General features: G+C 35.1%; 1 protein-coding gene across 1 annotated transcript; it reads right to left on the bottom strand.

Annotated features, from left to right (window-relative positions):
- Positions 1–195: 195 nt before the first annotated feature.
- LOC21386848 (28S ribosomal protein S29, mitochondrial) lies at positions 196–4,177 on the bottom strand. The gene is made up of 7 exons (XM_024164452.1): positions 3,778–4,177; positions 3,517–3,683; positions 2,883–3,094; positions 2,225–2,482; positions 2,014–2,100; positions 1,651–1,823; positions 196–567 (listed from the first exon to the last, which is right to left on the bottom strand). Exons 1-7 carry the CDS (start codon positions 4,107–4,109, stop codon positions 405–407), a joined length of 1,392 nt encoding a protein of 463 aa, XP_024020220.1. The 5' UTR covers positions 4,110–4,177; the 3' UTR covers positions 196–404.
- Between the last annotated feature and the right edge of the window lie 6,549 nt (positions 4,178–10,726).

Below are 10,726 nucleotides of genomic sequence, written 5' to 3'. Positions count from 1 at the left end.
AACACAAACAACATCATGAGAAGATGCAGATAGGCTTCATAGAAAATAAACAACAGTAATCTTGACAAATACCCCTTAAAAGTGTATTGAGTCATGATTTTTATTTTTTACTCTTGATTCATAACTTTTTTAGTCAAATAATTACAATAACAAAATGCCATTTATCAAGAGTAAGAGGTGCACTTTCAAGGTAAATTCTCTGCTTTTTCAATAAAACAACAATGTAGAAACATTTGACAGAAATAATCCCTTAATTTTTTTTAAGGTAACAAAATTGCTTCAAAAAATTGATTGACAAATGGTACAGTCCTTGGACAAAAATTTCCTCGGCGACAAAATTTATTAGGATCAGAACATATAATGGCACATCTGCTGGAAACAATATAATTGAGAGCAGAAGCATGTTACTTTTTACGTGCGTAAGGAGAATCTGCATAAGGAGTATCCTCTAAGCGCCACTGCATGAAAGGCATCAAGAATCTCAGCTCTGATCCATTTCCATTAGATAAGTAATACATCTTCTTCCAGCCTTCATCGGAGAACGCATCGCGAGATGCAAGTCTCTGTCTGCAAGAAAACAACAATAGGTGAGGTTGAAAATCCCAAAGTCCATATATAAGCTACAACACCCAGCCAACATTTCGCCAGAAGAAAATTGACGACGCATGCTGTGTGTTTTTTGTGCAGGCATACACACACATTCAGCATTCACGCATTTTTAAAACCCGGGGTGCCTCAACAAAGGTAGTCAATTTATACCATATAATTGTCAAAAACGTTGGAAAAAATCGGTGATATCTGGATATGAAAAGAGTAGTTCCCTGACAATTAGGCTTCCGTTTCATCACTATTGGTACGGGTGGCAATTCGTGTCACGTGTCGTGTTTTGATCGTTTCTTTTTAAATTTACAGTCAACCCGAACACGACCCGTGACACGAAATTTTTTAAAAACCGCAACACGAACATGACACGATAACTTTTCGGGTTGACACGACACAACACGAAAATGACCTATGACATGAAATTGACCCGTGAACCCGAAATTGACACGAAAATTGTATACTTTTATTTAGTTTTTTTACATATTAGAAATAACTTAAAATTCGTAACACACTAAAATACAATAACATCCATTGAAATTAAGCAAATAATAGTATAAGATTTAAAGTATAACTATCATGATATCACAAGTTCATAATAAAATTAAAAATATGTACTGAAAAATATATGTATTTTTAGTTTTTTTACGAGTTTCGTATCGTGTTCGGGTTAGGCGGGTCCAACCCAAAATTGACCCGTGATTTTCGTGTCAATTTCAGGTCGACCCAATTCTGACCCGAACCTCTTTTTTCTCAACCCTAACCTACGAAATTTGTGTCGTTTTCGAATCGTGTTGTCGTGTTGTGACCCATATTGCCGGCCCTAACTATTGGTTCATACTCTTCATAGTAACGAACCTTCAAGGATAGCATGTAACAGTCTTCAGCTATAAATATTTATCTTTTCTAGGAGTTAGTATCCAAATTCATCAATCACCAACCCAGGTAATCTTTGGATAGCATGTTTAACAATCTTCAGTATTTCTAATTATAATAAATGTTTGGCAAGCAGTGAAATACGGCAAACTTTGGGAGCATTTAGTGGCTTACCTAAGGTAGTAATAGGAAACAGCTTCCGCTTCCTCTAAAGTGTAGCGATGAAGATTAACACGAGCATCGATGGGAACGTCAGGCAATTGATGTCGTAGTTTTCCTACCGCTGTAGAATGAGAGAAAGCACCCACCATCATGTCATCGTGCATCATGGATCTGAAAGCATTCACCTGCAAGGATTTGTCACAAGCAGCATATCAGTTTTGTATTTACCATTCATAAACTGATGTGAAGTGAGCACACATTTCATTTTCGTTTTATGATACAGATAAAACTTTACAACACAAAACAGAGAAGGGAAAGAAATTAATAAAGTACTGTAAAAAAATATAAAATTATCTCAATCAAACAGTATTTTACCGTAGAGAGCTCCCTAGCATGTATTGGTCGAGTAGAATGAACTGTGACTGCCTCCTCATACTTACTGAAGGTAAACCAATTATTATACTGGAGAAAAGTAAAAGAAACGAATAAGAGAGTTGTTGAGAATCCCAAAAAATAATACAATAAAAAAAAAAAAAAAAACTGAGCAGTGCATAACAACGGGAGTTAGTACAAAAATATATCTCACTTGATCAATTGCGATAAGCACAGGAACATCTTTCACAAGTGACAGCTCCTTCCTCAAACGAACTACTACTCCAACGGCTGCATAAGTGTGCTTGATTCCTATATTGATCAGGTCATATAAAGTCGATCCCTCTGGAAGTGCCATGGAAATGCTGCCATCTTTTATCCATCCAACACCGGCACCTTCTCCCAATGGAATAGGATCAGATAGTTGGCATGGCAATTGTTGTAAACGGGCTTCGTTAAATTTCTGGAAATCCTGGATGTGTATAGAAATAACGCATAAACAAAATGGCATAGCAAGGACTACATAAAATATGCCATCGGAGACTCAGATCATTTAAAATTTACATGCATCATGAGCATACACAAAAAACAGCTTTTCTATTATAGCCGTAAATAGATTTTCCAAATAAATAATAGTCGTAAATAAGATAAGCTCAATGACGTACCCAGGTTTGTTTGATGAATGAAATAAGTAATACCAACATTGCATAATCAGTCACTATTATTTGATATCCTTTTCTTTCTCCTCCTGTTATTCAAGACTTTTGAATCTTGATAAATCTATGGACTAGTAATCGAGATTTAAGTTAATTGCACTTCACCACCTATAAAACTGTCACTATATACTAATAGAGAGAACTTCAGATTCTTGCCTTGAGAATACTTTCAGCCTGAACAGGTGTGTCCCAAAGACCCGTTTCTGGATGTTTATAAAAAAACCCTCCATGAGTCCACTTCTTGCCTCTTGGGACATAGAAAACCAACCAACCTTCGTCACGAGCCCAATGAACAAGCATTGCAAGCGCAATACTCTTGCCGCAGCTAACAGGACCATCCAACACAATCTGCTTTTTAACTTTTACATCTGAAAAATAAAATCAAACACAGATAAATGTGTAGTGCATCTGACCTACGGCCTATCTTAAAGTGCTGCACTTTCATTCCTTCATAAAAATAGGCATGCTTATGTGTTCATACATCTTGCAATTTGTCCAATGGGTAATATAGGCCGTCAAACGGCTAACGTTTCTGCAACATTTTCCAAATGCCCAAAAAATGAAACTACCCATTTTCATATATCATTAGTTTCTATATGTCTCTGCATTGTGTATCTTATACCCAAATTCATTTCTTTTCAAGGTAGCAAGCTACTTGATAAAATACAGTTTTAAACCGTCACAGCACAATCACATTATAGAATCATATTACATTAGAAATAAAAAGAAAACAGTTTAACACTAGTTGATAAAAATCTCCTAAAAGAACTGAATTTTCCAAAGCACAGACCTTTACTGTTGGGGAACGACAACGGCGGATCCACAACGCGACGGAAATTATCGCGAAGATCGAGAAAACTCTGGCGAACGAGCAGGGCGGTCCGCAGCGACTCCTCGAACTCCTTCACCATCCCCGCCGGCAGCCCCTCCGGCAACACATCGTTCAACTCCTCTATTCTACAGAAAACGAACGATCGCAAAGTTCAAACTCAAATCCATAAACACAATCACATTGCATATGCAATAGAACTAGCTAAGATTTTTCCCTAACTTGAACTTGAAGTATTTGCCGGTGTCCGCGGGAGTGAGCTGGGACAGAGAAGGCGTGGAGGTGAAGAGAGGCCGGCCGTTGGGTCGCACATCGAGCGAGGGATCGTTCTCGTCCAAGGCGAGCCGCCGCGCCCGAGCGCCTTCTTCGAAGAGGGCGGCGTCGATGTCGGAGGCCGGGACGGCGTCGGCGTCGGCGTCCTTCCCCTTGGACTTCGTTCTCTTGATCTCTTTCTTCGTGCCCCTCGGCGTCTTCGCGTAATTCGCCGTCGGCGAGAGGCGCCACCACGGCGGTGAACCTCTCACCGCTGCTCCTCGAACAATGGACCGCAACATCTCTCTCTCCCCTACCCTCTCTGTTTCGGAGGTTTGCGGGGTTTTAGGTAAAACCCATAAGCATTCACTGTTTCAGTGACTTTGGGTTAATTTGGAAGGCCCAATTTCATTTAGAAATTGTCAGCCCAATTAAGCCATGGGTTATAGACCGCACCAGGCTTAGTCCAGATATTGTCGGGTCTGATTAAGAAAAAATGAGGTGCTAGTAGTTTTTTTTTTTTTTTTTTTGAGAAAGAGGGAAATAGGCCTAATTAAGAGAGTAATAAGAATTAATAGTCCAAAGTTTAGGAATAGCTAATAGGGAAATAGTAGAAAATAAGCCAATATGAAAAGTTTAAGAAAGTATATAGGTCAATTTTTAGTTATAAAAATTAATAGGCCATAATTTGTCAAGTTATGGTTCATAACCATATACATTATGGACAAACTTGTCAAGTTATGGTTCATAGCCAGACAAGTTATGGATAAAAACCGTAAATAACTTGTCAAGTTATGGTTCATAACCAGACAAGTTATTGACGAAAACAGTAATTTAGCCTATTTATTAACTTATGTAAACTATTGGCCTATTAATTTTAATTTATCTCAAGTCTTGGCCTATTTTCCTCTTTCTCCCTAATTAATAAATAGACCATTTACTGTTAATCTAGATTTACCAACACTTAAATTTACAAAAGTACCCCCCTGTAAAAAAATTAAAATGATACCCAAGAAAAAACTAAAATTCTCTCTCTTCTTGCGCTCTCTCTTTCTCTCTCTACGTTTGTTGTACTCATGTTGTAAACTCAAGCAATTCATCAAACATCTACTAGACAATCAGATTGTCTTACCCAGCACAAAGCAAAACCCAAACATTAATAGCCAATAGAACTAATCAAAACAATACTAAACTTAAGAGATTCAAACCAAATGACACAAATTAATGGTTCATAACATAACTTATAAATTTACATTTCGATCGACAATTTATTTATATTTTTTCTAGCACATATTACTTAAAAAGCATATATTTAAATTATTCTAGAGACACCATGTTCTCTTCATGGCCACCACAGTACATGAGGTGCCGACTAACATTGAAGGCAGAGATCTAGAACGACAGTAAGAAGATCTGGATGCAGATCAATGAAACTCGTCACCATCGAAAGGGCTCGCATTGTCTCGACTACACCGTCGTGAGTCTTGACGGCGAGGTTTGAGCTTAGATTTTACCAGAGGAGAGAGAGAGAAGTCGGGGAGGGTGGGAGAGAAGCATGGAGATCAGAAGAGAGAGAGAGAGAGAGAGAGGAGCCGTTTAGTGACGAGAGAAGAAAAGAGAGAGACGTCAGTAGAGAGAGAGGGCTGGGCTCTAGAAAGAAAAGAAAAAAAAACAACAAATCCTATAAAAAGGGTGAAACTAGAAGATAAAAGGTTTAAAATTGCAAATGGCCTATTTATTTCTAACACTCAGTAAATAAGTTATTTACCTCCACAAGTTTTAAATGTTGGCCTATGCATTGCAATTTCTCTTTTTTTTTTAAGCGGTTAGATTCATATAAAAAACTCTCAAATTTACATATTTTTTAAGAAAAATTTTATTTAATATCTTTTATTATATTGAAATTTGAGTTTAATACCCTTTGTCTTTAAAATTTTCATAGCGGTAACTCGACTTTTTAAAAAAATCTTTTTTTAGTACCACAAAGTCATTTTTTAGGACACGAAAAGATAAAATTACCATTTTTATAAAAATTCGTCTGTTGACTAAAAAAAAGGATTTTGAAGAGATGAATTTTTAAAAAAAGATTACACTCTACGGGTATAATAATTTTTAATATCTTTTTTTCCTTTAAAATGTTGATCAACAAATGAATTTTTATAATAAGGGTAATTTTGCCTTTTTATATCTCAAAAAAGGGCTCCGAAATACCAAAAAAAGATTTTCTAAAAAGTCGAGGTACCGGCATGAAATTTTTAAAAACAGAATGTATCAAACTCAAATTTCAATATAAAAAAGAGTACCAAAATGAAAATTTTTTTTAATTTTTAATTTAATATGATTTTGATAATATTTAACAGTTTAAAATAGAAAATTATCGATACTTAATATTTTTAAAGCGCACCAAAAAAGCTAATTTTATTTATTTATTTTAGTTGAAAGTTAAAGATTTATTTATTTGAATAATGCCAAAACGTAAATTTGATAGCGTCACAGAGAGTGGAGCATGGAGATAGTGTCGTCCAAATCATCAATCAGTGAGGCCGAAAGGCATGCACAGCATTTGACACTACGAGATTACGACACTTTAAATTCTACTTTATTTTATTTTTCGTTTATGCTTTTTATTTTATTTTATTTTGGAGTGAAAGAGCACAATGGAAATGAACCACAAGTTAAAGGACGCCTGTACTGAATGGGAAGTTGAGAAATAGACAATTGTAATTGGCGAAATATGAAAAAAAAATTCCTTGTGATAGTGAAATATGATAATTGTTGGTGTGGTAGTCTTTGTAACTGCCCTAAAGTTATTTTGCACATTCGTTAACTAATTAGAAGTGTTTATAGCAAGTTAAACAAGTTGGAGAAAAGCAGTAGATTCACCAAATGGGGTTTAAATATAATTTTATTAACACGCTCCAGTCTCCAAATCATGCACAATATGTTGTCCTGTCCCTATAGAAAAACTAATTTAGCGTTCATTCTCTTTGAATTTTTATTATTTTTTTGTGTGTTTTAAATAATTCTTTAGTTTAAAATGTAAATTATGCATGTTTGGCAAAGATAAATATTTGACACCTTCTATAATGATCACCTTACATATATGAGTTCGCTTACTTCTCTCTAAGGTTCATTCGTGTGTTGCATATTTTCTGTTGTTTTTTTTTTTTTTTTTTTGTTGCTAAAAACATATTATCTGCTTAATTCTAAATATTTTTCTATCGTATCCACTAAAAAAATAAAAATAAAAAACTCAAATTCTAAATTCTAATGCTGCGTCAATTGTTTACTTACTTTGATACTCAGGTGTGTTTTAAAGTCTTTTATCTGTATAAATAATGAGTTTAATTTATCTCACATATACATGTTTTTTTTTTTTTTTTTGCTCAATGAAAACCTATAAGATGATTGCTGCATTCTGTTGATAGAAGCTAGAAGCATTTTTACACATTCTAACTTGATTTTTTTTTTCCTTTGTGTTAGTTTACCAATCATTTTTTATACTTTAACACTCCCCCTCACGTGTGGGCTGGACAATGGGCAATCGTGTGGGTAAATTAATTGGAAAGCCCAACACGTGAATATTTAAGCCCAAGATATATTAAAGACCCAACACATGATAATTTTTAAATGGGATAAAGAGTGCAATTACGGGGGTTTGAACTCAGAACCCCCCGCTCTGATACCATGTTAGTTTACCAATCAATCCCAAAAGCTTAAACTATTATGAAGTGGACCAACAATAGTTTTTATACTTTAACACTTTGAACTGATTCTCACTATTAATATCTAATAATGGAAGATAAAGGAAAGTTATACATAGCCATACGTAATCAATTGTAACATAGGCGTGATCTTATATAATTAGTAATATTATTCACGAAAATTTCACTTTCCAATTCAGAAGTTCATTAATAACTTGCAAAGGAATTCTTTTGTTATATGTCTGATTTCCTTAATTAAGTTATTGTTTTGGCAACTAAATGGAGAAATGCAAATGGTCGATGAACTAAGCAATGGTTATATATATATATATATATATAAGATATTCCTTCACATAGAAGCCCGTTTGGTATTATTTTGCTTATTACTTAAAAATTGTAGTAGAAGAGGAGCAAAAGCGTTTTTACTTTTTAGTGTTTAGAACTACATTTTTAAGTGTTAGTAATGGATGAAAAGTGATATTTAAATTGTGGGTTGGATCTATCATGGTCAAAACATGGTTTTTTTTTTTTTTTTTTTTGAATAATTCCAATTGTGGATTTGTTGTTTGCTCTCTTAATTGGAACACTAAAGGGTGTGATAATAGCTCAAACTCATCAACGGCAACATTACAGGCAAGATATTCCATGCAAATATTGGAACATTAAAGCAAGTATTGGTGTTCTGAGGTGGTTTGAGTTCACACAGTACTCAAAGTTATTTCCCATTGAAGGACCCCAAGTGTTGCCTGAACCCAGAAGTATCACATCAAAGTGATGGGTTATAATTGTTTTTTATTTTTATTTTAATTCTAAGAATTTATTGTTTTTTATTTAAGGGTGCTTTCATTATTTTAGAGGTGAAAATTGAGTACTGACCTAGAAAGGTATAAATTTATGTATTAATTATAATTTAACGGTATATATTTGATGAAATCAAAAATTAAGGATATATTTTCTGAAAAAAAACCTAAAATCCAAGGCATAAAAATATAAATAACCCTCTCTTCAAATATATGAATATATATATATATAACCCTATAAATATCCCTTCACATACAAGCCCGTTTGGTATTATTTTGCTTATTTACGTGGGAGTAGAAGAGGAGTAAAAACAATGGTTTTTTAGATCTAGCTACAATTTTAAAGTGTTAATGGATGAAAAGTGATATTTAAAATTTTCTAATAAGCTGTAAAAACAATAGAGTTAAGTTTATAAAACCTTATTAAAGCTTTGATTCAAGCTTCGATCCACAAAACAAAACAAAACAAAAAAGAAACAAACAAAGAAAAAAAAAAAAAAAAAAAAAAAAAAGTTTTTTTTTTTTTTTTTTTTTTTTTTTGAAAAGTCACAGTTTTGTGCCTTATAAACTATTTAAGAGACAATTACATTTAGCCCTCAAGCTAGCTACAAATTAAAATGACTAATGTGGATACTGCTAACTTCAATTCGAACCCATGTACTGTTTCTGGATCTTTTGTTGTTATTATTATATGCTTAATAATGAATATTAGGTGAAAGGTGATCATGTGGATGTTGCAAGTCCATGACGCTTTGATAATCATTAGTGTACTATTGCATTACATACGTCTACACAATATTTAAATTATTAATATCACGAATTCTTTCTCGTGTAAATCGAAACAGTACTATGAACTTGGATTGTTATATACCTAATTTTAAAATCATAAAGTCGCATCTAACATCTTCAGACAGACAAGTAGAAATTAAAAGAGAGTACAAATATATATATATATATATATAATTATATAATGAAACTATTATGACCAAAGTCCTCGCAAAAAGACGCGATGCCACAGAACAATTTGGTCTCCGAAGGGTCATATTTAGCTTGGGGATGAATCCCCAATTGTCCCGTATCCTTAACTTGACCCTCTTTTTCAAATTTTAAGAATTAGAACGGGCCCCACAAACAAAAAACAGACAGGCGATAATGGGGTCGTCACTACTACTAGTATGAGTGATCACATTATTGACTTTTAATAACATTAATATATTATCACTCGTCACCATGCAGCAAACCTAACAAATCTCCCTATAAATACCGTTTGATTCTCATCAACTGTCAATCTACACCACTTCAAACCATACACCTCTCTCTCTCTCTCTCTCTCTCTCTCTCTTTTTAGTGGTTGTATGCAGATGTAAATTCACCTCCCCCCCCCCCCCACCCACCATCCCCCCCTCTCTCTCTCTCTCTCTCTCTCTCTCTCTCTCTCTCTCTCTCTCTCTCTCTCTCTCTCTCTCTCTCTCTCTCTCTCTCCATCCCTCACTAGTATATACTCTTGATTTCGAAAGACTCTTAACTATAAGTTTCAGCAAATTAAAGCTGGCAAACTTAGGAGAAACTATCACAATCACAAGCCTCATCCAAGAGGAACGCAATAAGAGCATAATAACAACACTATATGAAGCCTTTAACAACTTTAACAACATTGATCAATCGGTGCACCTCCTCTTCGCGCCCTATCTGGAGTGGTGGTTCCACGGCCCGCCCTCCCACCAGCACTTGAAGCGCTTGCTCACCGGCACGTCTCCGAACAACATGTCGTTCCCCTTCGTTCCGCTCTCAGTGGCGGCCTTCGAGTCCACTGTCATCGTCGAGGGCTGCGACCTAGAGCGCTCCGTCTCTTGGGTTCACGCGTGGACCATATCTCCTGACGGGATAATTACTCATGTCAGGGAGTACTACAACACTTCCGTCACCGTCACCCGCCTCGGAAACTCTGAGGCAATGTCGTCACGTTCATCGTCATCTTCGTCGTCGGAGATTACAGCGGCGAATAAAAACTGCCAGAGTGTTTGGAAAAGCAAGCTGTGCGATGAATCGGCTGTGCCCGGTTTAGTGTTGGCCTTATAACAAACGCTACATATAGATTACTACATGAATGTTCAGTAATCTTATTGTTATAAGGGGTCACTTTTAATAATTCAACTAATGCTTAATTTCAGAAAAGAAAAGAAAAAACATTTGTGACGACGTGCTTATAATTTATCAATGTCTCTGTGTGTACACGTAAGTATATATATTGTGATGTTTTAAGTGCCCAGATTTGTCTGTTGACATTTGTAAAGTGTGGGCCACATATTATTATAATAATTATATTAGAGATATTTAGGTTTCCTTACACAAAAAATACACGTGGATCGACTTCTACCGTAGTGGGAGAAACTAATGTGGTGAAATAAATTTTAG

This window comes from Morus notabilis, unplaced genomic scaffold, assembly GCF_000414095.1.
Source record: "Morus notabilis unplaced genomic scaffold, ASM41409v2 Scaffold859, whole genome shotgun sequence".
Lineage (NCBI taxonomy): Eukaryota > Viridiplantae > Streptophyta > Magnoliopsida > Rosales > Moraceae > Morus > Morus notabilis.
This window is presented reverse-complemented; position numbering and strand designations above follow the sequence as displayed.